General features: G+C 33.5%; 1 protein-coding gene and 1 long non-coding RNA gene across 2 annotated transcripts in view; one reads left to right on the forward strand and one right to left on the reverse strand.

Annotated features, from left to right (window-relative positions):
• Positions 1-8197, reverse strand: part of LOC108734920 (protein yellow-like) — a 29027-nt gene extending 20830 nt beyond the window's left edge. Inside the window, exon 1 of the mRNA XM_018466686.1 lies at positions 6923-8197. Coding sequence (XP_018322188.1) covers positions 6923-7193 — 271 coding nt within the window. The 5' untranslated portion in view covers positions 7194-8197. The remainder of the gene's footprint in view (positions 1-6922) is intronic.
• A 3437-nt stretch (positions 8198-11634) lies between these two features.
• LOC108734921 lies at positions 11635-12225 on the forward strand. Its single transcript, XR_001937480.1, has 3 exons — positions 11635-11747; positions 11852-12064; positions 12121-12225. It is a non-coding gene; the product is annotated as an uncharacterized LOC108734921 (long non-coding RNA).
• The last annotated feature ends 5369 nt before the right edge of the window (positions 12226-17594 follow it).

Consider the following 17594-nt stretch of genomic DNA (forward strand, 5'->3'; position numbering starts at 1 on the left):
TTTAGTGTCTTTTGATGTTAGTATTATTTAAAATACTAAGGAAACACTAACAATAACGAATAACAATTTATATACAACAAGAACAAAACGAAAACACAAGTAACAAAAAGGCACAAGGAGTGAAACAAACCAACGAGAACAAAGTGACAAAAAGAACAAGATAATACAACAATAACAATAACAATAATAAAGGCAGCAAAAATGAAAAAAAAACAGAAAAAATCAGAAACACTTACAAGTGGTAGCAGTAGACGGTAGACGGTAGACTGTGTCAAGATAGGAATGTTTGGGAGTATTTATAGGACAGGGTTGTTAGTAGATTTGATAGAAGGTTCTAGAAGGAAAAGTAGTGAGAGAGAGGGTGAAGACACTAGTTTGTAGGAATACGTAGAATTAAGCAGTATAGAGTTCAAGAGAAAGCAATTAAGGGTAAAACCAGATATTAGTATGGGAGCGCATGCAGGTATGATTGAAGTTGGAATTCTGGGTAAAAGTGATTGAGAGAACAATAGCGTTTAGATTGAAAGGAAACCACAGTATTTACAAGATAAGAAATTGAAATGAAATAATATTTGAAATGAAATGAATTTGAAGTAAACCAATGAAAAAGAATGCGTAAGAAATATCTACAAAAATATGTACAATTGTCCGCCACAGCCTAAAAGGCCGATATTTTGCGGTTGTTGTTGCGCCTCATAGCAAACAAAGTTTCTGATTTGTTTAGCAATCAATTTGTATTTTACTTAATGGCGATTGTTTTATACTTATATACCTATATTTTATTTATGTCACAGTTGACGATCAGGTGAATTGACCCAATATTGGGTTGTCCGACTTTGGCTGAATTCATCCAAGATTGGACCAAGTTAGGCATATAACTGATGTACCAAAAATGGGTAGTTTTCTCTGTCCCAGGCTTAGACCAAAGTTGGCTTTTTTACCTTCGGCTGATTAATCTTGAGCCAGCTTTGGATCAAGTTACATTGACGGGGACTTATTTTGTATATACTTAAATTTAAATAAAATAATATCTAGAATGATTAAATAAATATTGTAATCAATATTTTATTGTTTTGTAATCAAAGAGACATTAATAGCAGTAATTTTATTCTTTGGACCATTGATTTTAACTTTGGCAGAAGATTGGTTGTCACTAGACTAACTCTGACACATCTTTAGGATTCATCTTGGTCTTCAAGCCAGGCCCGATGTTATCATCCAGTAGTTCAATCATATCTGGCCCATAGCTGTAATTCAACTTTCTCCTAGAGCTCATGAACGGCAATCCAACTTTGGCCCATATCTAATCCATTCGTACTTCCCTACTTAGGATAGTCTATAGTTATTTCAATAAAGGTTGGAGACCTTTGGTATCCACGGGACGCTGGGCTGCAGCCCAAAAAGCCCTTAAGCAGATCTGCCCATGACGAGCGAGATTTTAAAACGTAAAAAGTACTAAGTGTTAAGCGAATACCAAAAATTCATTTATTAGGTAGTAGTAGTTTTCTGAAAATAATGAATTCCTTAAACTGGTCACAAGATTTTTTAAGATTAACTCACGAAATCAGTTCTCAACCTTCAATTAGAAATGTTCATTCGGTTAGCATTCCGCATTCGTATACGTCAATGCTTATCTTTGTTCCAATTAAAAACGGCATTAATAATTTTTGTTAATGCTTTTAAGGGCATTTTTTCAGCCTGGCATCACTGAATACACAAAATTAATAAAAAGGAAAATTATAAACAACCATAAACAACATTCCTTATCAAACCGAGCACAATGTTTATAGTATTTTACTGTGTTCTTGAAATATTAATTCAAGNTTCAATTTCAAAAGAAACTCTTAAAAAGCTGGGTGTTTTTGTAAGTCGGAACAGAACCGGTGACATAAATGCCTAGCTATGATCTAGACCGGTAGTAACCATAAAGATAATGGAACCCATACAGCACATGTTTATCCAGAGGATGTTAAAAGAACATCCAGGCTGGATTTTAAGGATATTCTATACACATCCGTTACATGTTCGACCGACATCTTCAGGATGTAGTATGGATAGACGAATGTCACAGTTTCGTATATTCATAAAACATCCACAAGGGCGTATGAAAAACATTTGAACGGGATATATACAGGACATCTTAGGAAGGATATATATCCATTGCGTATAATGTATTATATCTATGTAGGTATTCTAATGTATATATTATGCAGTTTTCGATCATACTTTTTGATGGAATCAACAGGCTCTTTATACAAATGCATATAAATGTCAACCTAAATTTATTACATACAAAAACAAGATAAAACACTTATTTGTACATGATACGAAATAATATTATTATTACAATCAGGTCTGCCGATTATTCTTCATAATAAAACCTTCTTTCGCTGTTCACAACCAATTTGCTATTCCTTCTTCCAAATTATTAGCTGAACAATTTAATGTTGCTGCATTTAATTCAGCAGCATCTGCAGTATAGAACCATATTAATTTTTATTAATAAAAATTATTGAATCTGGATTGAAGTCATCATCATCATCATAAGGTCGTCAGTCCTAAGACTGGTTGGACACGCACCACCACTTCTTCCTATTCTGAGCTAAACTTCGCATTTTCCTGAAAGTAGAACAACCTACATCCTTAACTATCTGCGAACAGTAATCTAACCTAGGTCTACCTCTACCCCTCCTAACTTCTGTTTCTGCCTCTAATATGTCTCTGACTAGACCTTCATGCCTGAGAAAGTGTCCTACCAACCTATCCCGCCTATTTCTTATTGACTTCCATAGAGTCCTCTGTTCTCCTATTCTTTCTAATACCTCTTCATTTCTAGCCTTTTCTAGCCACGTCTTTTTATAATTCATAATAAACAATTATTCTTTTAATTGCAATCTTAAATATGTCTTGGTCATTTAAAGTAATTGTTTATATATACCGACTTTATTTATAAATTTTATTCCCTGGGTCATCAATGACTTTAACTTTGACTTTTGCCAGAAGGTTGGTTGTCACTAGACCAACTCTGGTACGTCTTTGGGTTTCATCCTTGGTCCAAGATTGTATGCCAAGTCAGGCCCGATGTTATCATTTACTAGTTCAACCATATTTGGCCAGAGCTCATGACTGGTAAACCCACACCTAACCCAATCGTACATGGATGCTACTTTTTCGGTCTACACTATGTATATATACCGGGTGTTTAGAAAACCACTGTTCTCTCTTAGTCACGTATTAACCTTGAATACTACTTCAATAATCTTAAAATCATGAAGGTTTGAATAAAGGAGTATGAAAGCTCTTAAAATAGGTAAATTTAATTTTCCAATAGACGTTTACCGAAACAATTTTCCATTAATAGTTACTGGACTAATGTCACTGTCATTAAATTTTCTCATCTAAATGTTTAGGTAGTTTTACTTTAAAGTGGCGGTCGAGATACAATGTAAAAATTTTGATGCTTAATATTAATTTTGAAAACGGGGTGTCAAACTGAAAAGTAACACATATAAAATTGTATTTGAAAAGCTTGAGAAAAATTGTTCATTGCGAGTCCTTATTGAAATGAAGGATTAAGTCCCCATATTTCGTAGATAATGGCATATTCAACAGAAACTCCATCTATTTTACTAATATTATCTGTTAAATAAATGCAATAACTTGTTGAAAATTCTGGGTATCAAACTTTAAGTTATTTGGAATTTCCGATATTTAACAAAATAATTCGAAGTGGTCTGTATTCTGTCGAAACTGCAAGACAAGGATCGCGATTTCAATCTTTTTGGATCTCATCAGCGAGTCGCAGGCAGCTCCGACAAAACACAGACCAACCTTTACCTGCTGTCTTAACAGCGCGTTTTAGAAAATACTACAAATGGCGTGGTGAGCGCCATCTGTAGTACGATGCTACATTTTAGGATTACGTATGCTCCAACAAGGTCCATTTAAATATATGGATATATGTTCGATTATGGTAACGTGCCTATCACGTTGAGGTGAGCTACGCCGGGATACGTTTCAGCAAGTAGATATCCATATATTTAAATGGACCTTGTTGGAGCATACGTAATCCTAAAATGTAGCATCGTACTACAGATGGCGCTCACCACGCCATTTGTAGTGTTTTCCATTCCGATATTTGATTAGAATTTCAAATCAAATAGGTACCTATCAGGTAGTGCCATCGAAACATAGTTCATAGTGAAAAATGTATAGAGAAATAAAATACGTTGACTACAACAGAGTTGCCCATTACAAGCGATTTGCACAGCTACGACAAATTCTTAGCGTCTTCCAGTTCGCTATAAGAGGACCTGTTTGTAGAGGTATTTTAAACTCTCATGGGCCGCCATGCGTGAGATGTTGGCTTTATTGCATTCACATTATGCATTTTGGAAACATTTATTCGACCGTATGCCTCGCTATACAACCAGAGACACGACTCCAAACGACTATAATCTGTTTAAGCGACAGAAATGTAGAAATCAATAAACGTGTGGAATTTTGTCACTTTGCAATTTAGGTTATGACCCATAAAATTCGGAAATACCTCTACTTATTAAGCTTTAGGATAAAAGTAACTGTCTAGAATCTGAAGGGAATCCTCAGTGAGCAAAAACTGCTCGCATTTTTCGTTTTTGGATTTTACATGAATAAATTCAATTTAAAAGTTAACAACATCGTATTTTGAATAATAATTCTGAATCGCAATAATTAAGAGAATTTTTGAAGGAGCTTTCTTTTTTCTGATAGTCTGTATAACTTCTAGTAACATTTAACTACTCAATTTTAGGAATTTTTGGTAATGGGGTTTTTATTACGAACTTGTTACAAATTTAAGAAACAAAAGCGATAGAACAGTTATTATTGTTCAGTACTCAATTAAGTAATTACGGAGTTACGTAAGTGTTCAATTATTAAATTATACCCTTGATTGTCAAAATCAATAGCAACCTATTAAAAATGAAAGTCGACAATTACTTAAAATGCATTATTAATTCCGAAAGGAACCTCTCATTAACAAAGTAATTTGAAAAAATAAATAAAAGTTGATTAAAAATGATTTTGTGTGGGGTAATGATCAATGAATTAAAAATTTTACTATCTGTAAGTAAATGATTCTAGACTTTTGAAAATATATAGGTTTTTGTTGGCGGTACAAGTAAGTAACCCAACTAGTGAAAGTATGGCGTTTAATTAAAAATGTTATTGGTTATTTGTGGAAAACATTAAGAAATTAATATTAAACTACAAATTACAACTGAAAATGTAAAATCGTTATGAACTTACACAACAGTTTAAATTATCTTAGCTGAAGTTTAATTTCATTACAAGAAATAAACCTTGACAAAAATTGTCTTCACTTTTTAAAAATAACTTTTAACTTTTCACTTTTAATCATCGTAATGAGGTACCTTCATACATAGATATGAAACCAGGTCTGACAATTATTTTTAAGTAATTTTTGACATGAAATTGTAAAAATATGCAATTCATTTCTAAAAAGCAATATATTTATTGAAGACCCATGAAGACAATCTTTGTTCATCCGCTAGATTATTTATTCTAAGCATTTTTCTTAGACAAATTGTCATAATAAAAACTGAAATTTAACTCGCCAAACGTGACTATCACTTAAAAAAAAAACAAATTCAAATATGAAAAAATTAAGAAATACTGGCCTGTGTCAACTCAAGGATATCAGAAGAAAAATCTGATAAGTTTCATATGAAAGAAATGCTTCAAAAATTCAACAAATATATAAAGCAATATGAGTGGAATTAAATATAGATAAGTCAATAATTTTAGAAGAAAAAAGAGGAAGATAGAAAGAATTAAGAGTTATAGCGGGAAGAGGAGGAAAAAACACATTATTTGAAAGACAAAAGAGCAAAAAGAAAAAACGAATTATTCAAACTACATCAACATTAGACTGATAAAAAAGAATAGAACGGTACCAGCAAGAAAAAAACAAGAAAATATGCAAGCGCTGTAAATTGAAGCCAGAGGTGCTTAAACATGTTTTTCGAGAAATGTGGAATAACAAGAAAAGGAAAATGAGAAATTCAAATGGAAGGAAAGGACAGTCTAAAAAGGATAAGGGAAATCTTATGGAGGAGAAAAATATCAGACAAGCGAGAGAAACGAGAATGTGGTTGTGAATGAAGACATACCTACATCATAAAATGATTAACATGAAAAAACCCAGCGCTCTAATTTCATTCCTCCTATGAAAATTAGTGCTATTTGTAAGTTTTTTGATTAATTATCTTGTAGAATCTTTCTGTAACTATATTTTTTGTCATGTCCCTATTGGAAGTACAATAGTTTTCCGGGATTTTAAGGCAAAAAAACCAACACTCCCCTCCGGGTAAGAAATCCTATTTACACCTTATTATGAAAAGATTTTACTATAGATGCATCATATAGTAATCCTGCAGAGTATTGGATAACCCGGGGAAAGTCCCTACGATTAATGGTTCATGTTTTCGTTTTGGAAGGCTTTCCATTAAACACCACCCTCATCAACAGATCCAACCTAACCTAACCTAATAATCTAACAATTATAATTCATCTACATTCGAAAGGAAAGGAAAATCTGGTGATTACTTTAATTTATTAGGTTTCTTCTTTAGATTACTTAATTAAAACTTTGTTTGAGTAGATATTAAATTTTAGTAAACAATTTCCATTTTACTATACAATTGTATATTAGTTTTTATGAAGTCCCTTTTAGTTTGAGATCTTTTCAAAAAGGAACTTATTTTCGTTGGTTGGTTCAACTTAACTGAGACAAGGCTCATGCCTTTTTCTGAACCTCACGACTATTTAATAAGTACCTATTTACTATTCGAGACAAATAAAGTATTTATTAAGTCGGGTCAGTAATAACCCGAAATGGGGTACGCAATTAAGTTCTTACCGGTGTGTGAAATATAAGCCAAGGAAGCAGGAACTCCGCGTTTCCATCGTGGTATAGTTATGAAAATTCGCCTTCCGACGACTTCGATACCCATTGGTACATTATTTGCAGGAATGTATGCACCGCTGTCCAAAGCAGCGAATTTATCACTTTCCGTTTCGTAGTTATAACTGAGCTGATTCCACTGATAAACAACTCTCAAATTATCAATTGCCAGTATCGGGTTCGCTCCAAAGAAGACGAGCAAAAAACTCGTACACCAAAACATCATGTCTAATATTATTCGAGTAGTAAGTGGATAGGTACAGGATTCGCGCTGTTTAAATTTCCTGTCGAACCAGTTAATATTATTGCTGGTGTTACCAGATACTGTTATTATGCAATTGTCGCAAAAAAAAAGGAACGTCTTATAATAAATGAACTATAATAGTCAAGGACGACTACGCCGATGACGAAAGGAACGAACACGAAGAAGTAGAAGCGGCGATAGTATGTATCAAACAGCGATAAAGAAGCAATAATAACAATTATAATCACAATAATAACGATGATAATTCGATTCACGTGCTACAGTGAGGTTAGTTTAAAACACCCGTTCGTAACATCCGGCTACTGACGATGGATGAGATAAACGTAAATCACATGCCACAATAAAAACCACTAATAACATTTACACCAATTGTGTACATCATACACATACTGTTTATTATGAGCTCGTTCTTCGCTTGTAGTAATGTATCTTTTATATTTGTGTATGTAAGTACGTGTAATAGTTAAACACACAACCCGACCGAAGAATCGGAGAGACGACCGGTGACTGGTAGAGTAGCAAGCCTTGCAAGCAATAACGTGGTGATTGACTGACTGACGACTGCTTTTTACGCTACAACACGCGATGTATCCACAGCAAGTTTTCCAGCTCGACCCGAACATTCAAACTTACGCACATTATTGTTGAGGAGGTAGGTACATACATGGGTACTGTCCAAGGTGTGTCTGACTGCACAATTTGCAATCGAATGACCTCAGAACAGCGTTCAGCAGTGAAAGTAGTATGTAGTTTATTATATTAGTAGTGGTATTGTTGATGAGGACCGAAAAACAATAACAGCTGTAGAGTACTGACCAAATCTCCTCTGCCGGTCCCCACTGTAAATCTATTGTCTACGTATGACCAGTTCCGGAGTAACGAAGAACACACAACAATTGTACAAGTGTTATGGTAGGCAGTGGGCACCGGAATTATATATTACGTCATCGGAGACTACCAGGTAAAGGTTTCCGGAATGTCAACAATCTCACTGTCTCGTAAAACAGGATCGTTAATAAATACGTAAATCACCATCAAACTGGAATTACCTAAAGTAGACGAATCGTATTCTTCATCTGGGCTTCAGTTAATTTATTTTCTTGCTGTTCGATCGCTACTCGATGGCTACTGGTTAGTCTTGATGAAGCGAGCGAATCATCTGTGTCTAGTAAATTCCTAGCAGTCGTTTTCTGTTTTTGATGAATGATGTTCAGATGATTTTTCTGCCAATCACTCGTAGTATGACCAGTCCCGGAGTAACGAAGAACATGCAACAATAGTACAAATGTTATGGTAAGCAGTGGACACCGGAATTATATATTACGTCATCGGAGACTAACAGGCGAAAGTTTCCGGAATTTCAACAATCTCACCATCTCGTAAAACAGGATCGTTAATAAATATGTAACTCACGATCAAGCTGGAACTACCTAAAGTAGACGAATCGTATTCTTCACCTGGGATTCAGTTAATTTATTTTCTTGCTGTTCGATCGCTTCTCGATGACTACTGGTGTAGGGGAGATCTTTATTATTATTACGGATGATGATATATTTCACCTATTTAATTAACTTAATATATACCAATAGCCTTACAGTTATTTCCTCCTACCAGCTTTACATATGTAGCAACCAGTGGATTCCCCTCGAGAGTTGCATCTTGCGATGTGACAATGAATGTAAAACAACTTGTAAGGAAATAAACAAAAACCCTCAATTATAACAACACAATGCGATAAACAATTTAAACACTTACGCGGGCCGACGCCCCAGTTGGGGCCGCCCTTGCGATGTCCCAACGTAGTCGAACTCGGTGATGTAGTTGTGTCCAACGAAGAATCCCTGATGACGATTGTAGACTGTCTAAAACAATAGGTGTTTGCCACACCTAGGCCCCAGCTAAATAACCAGGCATTCTATGCATTGGCCGTATGCATAGATCGCTCCCATTGCTTATCATTACATTGGCAAGCTATGTGTAGAGACTTATCTCTTTACTGGACGCCCTTGTACCGATGTCACCGCAGCTCTACCGACACTTAGGCCAGTGCTGTATACGGTAGGTCAAGGAGTGGACTTCTACCCTCATTAACACACGACACCCACAGGTGCACACTAGGGATATCTAGCTAGATCTGCAGTGGACTACCTGGCGCACAGGATTTACTCCACCTAAATGTGTCTTCGACTCGTCGGCCGTTAACCTTACATTTCCACAATAACAACAATAACACTTAAAATACATAATATGTGCACAATAACCAACTTTCTCAATATTATCAAATATTAACTACCCTTACGGCACCTTACTCTTTCACCCGCCCTTATGGCGCTTTACACATCCTTACACGCCGACTGCCGCTTCGCTAGAGTCCTTATCCTAAAAGTTCTCATCATTATTTGGTTAGCCCAAATAGTAAATAAATAGCTCTCCTACATTGGTTAGTATTGATGAAGTGAGCGAAATGTCTGTGTCTAGTAAATTACTAGCAATCGTTTTCTGTTCTTGATGAATGTTGTTCAGGTGGTTTTTCTGGCAGTCAGTCGTAGTTGCTCATTATTGGAAATGGAAATTGACCAAACAAAATAGTATCAATTTCTTTTAAATAAGTTAATTTGTACTAATTGCATAATAAATGGTTAGCTAGAGTTTTCTTATAAAATTCCTTCACTAAATTCCATTATTAGGTCCAATCAATAATAATAACGTTAATTTCATAAATAATAGCCATCATGATTTGCATTATTGATTTTCAACTCTTCAGATTTTATGCTGCAGTAACTTTTTTTACAATTCCAATGTCAATGATATAACGCCGATGGAAGTCGAAGAAGGAACTTCAAGATTTTATTTTTGACTATTCTCATCGTCATGCGAGAGGGGGTTGAATTCAACCAGATACAGAAAAGTTCTAAAAACAGGTATGAAAGAGCTAACAATGAGCCAGGTATTAGTGTCAGAAAAACCTCATTTATGCTACCAGGAATTATTGAATTCGTCACGTACATTTTGTCTGTATGACAATGAAATTATTCACAAATATTATAAACCCAAATAATAAAGGAAAGGAATTTATGACCTAAAATGTTTTGAAGAAATGTTTGAAGTTGAACTGAACAAAGAAATTTGAAATGTACGATAAATAAAGTAATATATAGATCAGTCGGATTTTTTCCCCAAAAATGCTAATCTTAACTTAATTCGTTGCTCTACCTACAGCACGATAGAGATTTTATATTACAATAACTAAAAGTTCCTACTTCACTTACTAAAATCTAGTTGCAGGTATGACTTTATATTGGGAATAATTGAATAAATCATCGAGCTTGCAATGCTAATAATTTATACGCTAAGTCGCTCGCTATTATCATTTGGAAGCAGGGCACTTGTCATGGAATTTTACATATATAACACCTTCACCCCCAGAATGTAACATTTGTCTGGAAGAATGATATTACTACCCTGTTGATCCAACCACTGAATGACTAATAGGCACACGCCAGAAAATAAATTAGAAAACACATCAAACAGAAAGCCCTAGAATAAAAATGATAAAAATTCAGAAAATACTTTAAGTACCTACCATATGAGTACTTGAAGTATTTTTGACGTGACAACGTCTTATAATTCGATGGAGCCGGCTGCACGCACGAAAAAACATGACTCATGCGGCGTTACCTCGCTCTGAGGCGTTCCATTTAAGGCTTGAAGTGCAAGAGAGAGCGCGGAACAAGCGACAAAGAGGCACAGTCGGCTTCCGCGTTCGGCAGCGTTCGACATCTGTCTCTCTCCTACTTGAGTGAGCGATGCGTCCGCGTGGACAGCTGCTATACAATAATACATTTCCATTTACCTCCTTCTCTATATCCATACAAAATATATATCAAACAAATAAAGTTAAAATTTTCTTTTGAAAAATGAAACCATTCCATCAGTATTTTCTTATGACGTTGTCACGTTCAACTATCGTCAGTAAACCGACTTTACAGACAACCGATAAATATACTCGAAATAATAATAAGAATTCAGCTTCCCAATTCCTGTCAATTAAAATTGGTAATTCCAATAGTAGTTGCATTGTATTTAGTAATTGAATAGCGAAGTATGCCTATCAAATAATTAGTTTATAGTTGTTACTGGAGATAGCGTAATAAAGTACTCTCTGTTCCATTTACAATCTGGGGAAACGGAATTTTTCAATATCCAAAGTTGAAGGATTATTAGGATACAATACAGAAAAAAGCAAACTTAATGACGACAACAAAAAATGGCAAATTTAAACAGTGCAGAAATAGTAGTATCCAAATCTCAAGATGTATAAAAACTAAAATTTATTCATTTTTTTTAAGATTTTCTTGCCCAAATTCGTATTATTTACATCTAAATTAGTGAGTACGCAGCTTTTCGTAGTTTAAATTACCTAATACATTTTAGATTTTTCGTAATTGAGGAGACTTTTTATTATCCGTAGATACAAAGGTCTTGACGACATTCTGCAATATGATGAGCTATTAGGTAGGTGCATCTAGTTAAAGGTCTATTATTGTCAATTTAAAATCTGAATGTAAGAAAGATACATCAAAGTTCTTGCTTGCAAACTGAAGTAGGTACACTTCCAGAAGGTTGTATGGTGACCTACAAAGCCCACGACTGTGATGTTTATCGCTAATATTTTTCCAATCGAACAAAGCGACTCATGATTGCAGCAAGACCTGTCTGTTAACATATGCCCATTATAATAAATTGCTAAGAAAACTGATGGTAGAATGGTAATGAGATAATTTAACTGCATTGATTACAATCTAAATCATAGACATATACAAATATATTAGGTAAGTAAAAACAAGCACTTCTTTATAAGAGTAATACATTACGATATTTTCCCTAGCTGCTTCGGGTAAATACAGCATTTGCTACATTTTACAATGGCATCAGCATGTTATTCCAGAGATGAAGAAATCTGCGCGAAGATAGAAAGAATACACACTAGGCGTGAGTAAGACAGAAATAGTTGGAACAAGTTTGAACGAGCAGAGCTCTCGATGGGCGGTCTTGGGAGATCGACTAGAACTGTACAGTACTAGACGAAAATGTTCAGCAATTTCTTAAAACAAAAATGTATATTAATCAACAATAGAAAACAAAGCAAAAGTTTTATAGGTGTGTAGAACGTTCAGTTAATTCACTTGTTATTATTTTTGGCTCAGTATGCTTTTAAATATAAGCATATTCTTAAATTTTAACGAGACAGTTTAAATAATTTTGCAAATGGTACTGTACACTTTTGTCTAGTTCTCGCTCGATGATCGGTGGAGAAATGAGCTCCGCAGACAAATAAGGGAAGGGGCATATCTCTAACTTCTTGAAACGAACAGTAATGTTGTTGGAATTGTATAATATTTACATATGTTGACCTACTGCATGAGCTTCTGAGCGATTACACTAATTTTCTGTATGAGTGTATGAATCTGACGGAAACGAGTCTCCAGCACAAAACATTACTACTAGGAATCTCCAGAAAACTACTAAACTAATAATAATATCCGAATTTTTACTTAAGGAGACAAGCGAATCACTTGAGGAATCCCCTAAACTATTGCGATGTAGGAAGCTAAAATATTTACAAAAAGTCGTAAATTCCTGCAACAAGGATCAGTCATATTTTTTTTTTAATTTATGAATTTTTGAAAAAATTAAAAACACTCATACTTTGTTCAAGCAAATTGTATGCCGAGAATAAATGAATATTAATAGGTACCTAAAGCTCCTACTCTGTTTAAGCTGTAAGTAAAATTGCTTTCGATATAACTGCAGTTTTATAATTTTTTGATTTTTGACTTCATATCTCAGATATTTTACATCTTCATTTTGATCAAAATGTCTACGTCTAATAGTCCAAATAACATTAAATATATCGAACAATTCGAAAAATTTTGGAAAACTATCAAGTATTTTCAATTACTTATCTGTAATAGTAATTCGGAATATGAACCGCTGGTTCAAAATAGTGAAAGTAAAGAAATTAGTGATTTCTGTTTGGTAAAATATGAGAAATGTGTATGTATAATAAGTAACCATTACAGTACCAAGACTAAATTATCCATTGTCCATTGACATAAAGGATGATTTTTTATTTAATTCTTAATTATAAATTTACTGGTAATAAAAGCAATAATTTACGCAGTGAAGTGGAATTTGTTTAAGAAGCTAGAAACCCGATAAAAACTAGGTTGATTATAGACTTGACCTCGACTGCGAGGTCAAAGCAAAATCACATATTCCAGCAATTGTTAAATACGTCTTTAATTTTCATAATGATCGCTGGTATTGTACCATAGCTTTTGCAGCTCGTATAATATTACTATAAAAATCAAAAGCTTTCGACTACTGAAGGTCCGCGTAAACATTAAGTCAATATAATTGTTAATAAATAAACATAAAATCGGTGCTACGCGCCTAATTAACCAACTTAGAGTAAATTGAATAAGGCTTTCACGGTTGGCGATGGGCTATTGTTTTTCAATTATCAATTATAAAAACTGAACTCTTGAAAATGCCAATCACTCATGTTGGCGAAAATGGAGAAAAAATGTCCATTAATGCTAATAAGCCCGAAAACTTACACTACACACAACTTAAACATACACTCAGAAAAATGCTGTAATAAAAATTACTATAACGTTGTAGAGGTCGTTTTGTAGAAAATGCGACTCAAGTTTGTAGTAGGGTTAACTAACGGTAAACTTAAATTTGACTATAAAATTGTAGTGGTAAATTGTAGGAGAAATATCGACAGGGGCTCAGGCAAATTTCTTACAATTTGAATGAAATATTTACGACAACAACTTTGTGAATTTCATTATAAATTGTAGAAAGGTTAAACAAATTTTGTAGAAAATATAAGGAAAAAAAGTAGCAATTTTTATTAAATATTTATTGCGTTTCAGTTTTTTGTTCTGACTCAGTGCAAACATATCTAGAACCGTAGTAGGGTGTGATCTCGTATGTAATATTTGCTAATATTGTGCAATAAGTTTCTTCGCTTGTATGGTGTTACTACGCGTTAGTGTTAGTTAAGTGGCTTCTACTGATCTGTTCGTTCTTGTTAAGTACGGTAAGTTTATTAATTACAGTAAAATTAATAATTGAACCTTTCAATTGCACCTAGCGAGGCGAGACATTTGACAAAGGAAAAATTACAAAAAAAAGTTATCAATTTTACAGGATAATAGAAACATATCCGTCTTTTTAACGTTCATCTGAAATCTATTTTTTTAACAGCCTGTTGCTCATTATTATGGATGCTTTTACAAGAGGAAAATTGTCTGAGTGGGGTTTTCAAGATTTAGCTGATGAATGAATTCGATAGAAGTCATTTACTTGAAACAGAATGGGTAGAAGTATTTATTATTTATTTTCAGAAAAGGACGTCTACTTTGTAATAAGCTTTCAAGTTTTTGTTCCTTGTTATAAGTTAAGTTATTATGTTTTATGCTTTTTTTAATACATGATTTAAATAACTAATTGTTTTATTTGTACACTTTTCTACATATTCATTATAGCTTCTGGTGAGATTAAATTGATTAAAAATAAAATCAATAATTGTAGTGATTAATACATCATTACAACCCAAAGGTAGACTACACAATTCTAGAAATACCCACTACAATATATTTGCAAATGTACTGCAATGCAATGGTAAACTCAACCACTTTTTGTAAAGATGCGTAACATTATATTGTATAATTCATTCTTAATTGCTGTAGAGAAATATTCTACAATTTTGTATAATTTTTTTCTAATTATTGTATTGAAATATCCTACAATGAAAAGTAATTTTTAAGAGAAACTTGTAGTACATATTCTTTAACGTTGTGGTAGAGAGACAAACAGTTTGTAGACAATAGAGTAATTACAATATTATATTAATTTTCACTACAACTTGTTTCTGTCCCTATGTTCGCTACAACTTGTAATGAAAAGTTCTACAATTGTAGAAGTTTGTTCTACAGTTTTCTCTGAGTGTAGTGATGAGCAAATTGAAGACCAAGACAAGATTGATATGGTCTTAGTTTTGTTTTTCGACAATACGACTTAGTTTTGATCTTATTTTTGCAAAACTTATTGCCGTAATATTTATGGAAATTAAAATTGAGTACGTATAACATGTGCTCCGTTGGTAACTTTCTAACTTCAAACCCATCCCTACCATTGCGAAAATTTCTATGGTAATAGGTAGGCATTTAGGAAGTAAAGTAAGTCAGGACGGAAGGAGTAGTAGGGACATAAAGCAGAGGATAGCGTACGGTCAAGTCGCCTTCAATAAAAAGAAGTCAAAATAGAAGGAGGAGACTGTGGTAAATATTAATTAAAAAATTAAAAGGAATACTCACCCCTAATTACCACAAATGAATATTATATGAGCGGACACGTGTTTCGCCCACTTCACACGTGGGCATTATCAACGCGAGACTGACTTTTGTAGAAAATGAAACTCAAATTTGTAGTAAGGTTAACTAACGGTAAACTTAAATTTGACTATAAAATTGTAGTGGTAAATTGTAGGAAAAATATCGACAGAGGCTCAGACAAATTCCTTACAATTTGAATAAAATATTTACAACAACATTTTCGTGAATTTCATTACAAAATGTAGTAAGATTAAATAAATTTTGTAGAAAATATAAAGATAAAATGTAGCAATTTTTATTGAATATTTATTTGCGTTTCAGTTGTAAACAAATGTGCTACTGCTGCAATTTTGTGTATATTTTTTCAATTATTGTATAGAGATATGCTACAATAAAATGTAATTTTTAAGAAGAATTTGCAGTACATATTCTTTAAAGTTGTAGTAGAGAGACAAACAGTTTGTAGGAAAAAAAGTAATTACAATATTATATTAATTTACATTACAACTTGTTTCTGTCCCTATATTCGCTACTATTTGTAATAAAAAGTTCTACAATTGTAGAAGTTTCTTCTACAGTTTTCTCTGAGTATTCTCATACATGCACGGTTAGTCAGACATGTTAGAAGTAGAAACAGGAGTTAAGAGGAGTAGAGATATACTTAAATAGATTAGACTACTATTCAAAAAAAGTTGAAGATTTGGAATGATCTACTTTAAGCGAAATTCGAAGATTAGCTTAGGGTAGGAAAGAATGAAGGTGCGTGTTCAATCAGTCTTAGGACTGACGATCTTATGATGATGATGATAATGGTAATAGTTATTCTTCAAGGAAAAGATCGTAAAAATGGACATAAAATTGTTGTCTCCTCTTTTCCTAATCGACCAAATAGTTAGTTTTGACACAACCTGTACATCTTTCACTAAGGTGCATATAAATAAACAAGCTATTCAACACAAAAATTAGAACATTTTGTTTGTTTCTAATACAAAAACTATGCATCTTTTAATCTTTTTGTGTTTATTTGAAACTATTCTTATTGAATTCAGTATTACAAACGAAATATTACGATAAAAAGGCGAATTTTTTAAAATAACGCACTTTTTATTGCGTTATTTCATATTTTATTTTGTAACTATTAGAATTTAGCTGAGAATTTTGCGAGTATCTTCCAAGTAAGTCTTGCTCTTGGTCTTATTTTTGGCTGTGTATGCATACTAAAACCTTGGTATTGCTAAATGTGCAAAACCAAGATAAGACAAAACTGAAAGATCAAAGTCAGTTACATTACTTATTGAAAATGAAATGTCAAGAGCTCGGCTGCATTCAAAAATGAACACTCTACGGTATAAAAAGATACAAAAAGGTACCCAACAAAAATCTTTCTTTTATGGACACCAGAAAGTGATGGATTTACACCTTGGCCCATGAGGCCCGGGCGAGGGATAATTTGAGAGGCGGCAAAATTTTTAAAATGCCAAAATTTTAGAGGCGAAATAAACTAGACAATTCTTCAATTCAATTATTAAAAACAGCTACAAACCAGAAAGTTTAAGTTACTTCACTATTCCATTTATAGAAAAAAAAAAGAAATATACTTTTGTGTTTTTTTAACTGCAATATTTATGTAAACGGAAATTAAAAATCAACAAGGAAAAAGTTTGGAATAACTGGTGTTTACGTCATATTTATCAGAAACCTACCCACAGCCAACTATTGTTGAGTAATGAGAGTAGACTCGTGTGACCGGGACAGTGAAATTCCAATTACTTTACATGTGACAATCGGGGCAAACCGTACCGCACTCTGTCTCTGACTCTGTCCATTGTTCGTCATCAAAACACCGACTGGAAACTTTTAATTTTCCGCGTTTAAAGGAGCACATCACGTTCTCTTTTCAGACATGATCGATACGCCGATGATTAAAGAAAACTTCATTTTTGTTTTACAT

The sequence above is a fragment of the Agrilus planipennis genome, unplaced genomic scaffold (assembly GCF_000699045.2).
Source record: "Agrilus planipennis isolate EAB-ADULT unplaced genomic scaffold, Apla_2.0 scaffold84, whole genome shotgun sequence".
NCBI classification, from domain to species: Eukaryota; Metazoa; Arthropoda; class Insecta; order Coleoptera; family Buprestidae; genus Agrilus; species Agrilus planipennis.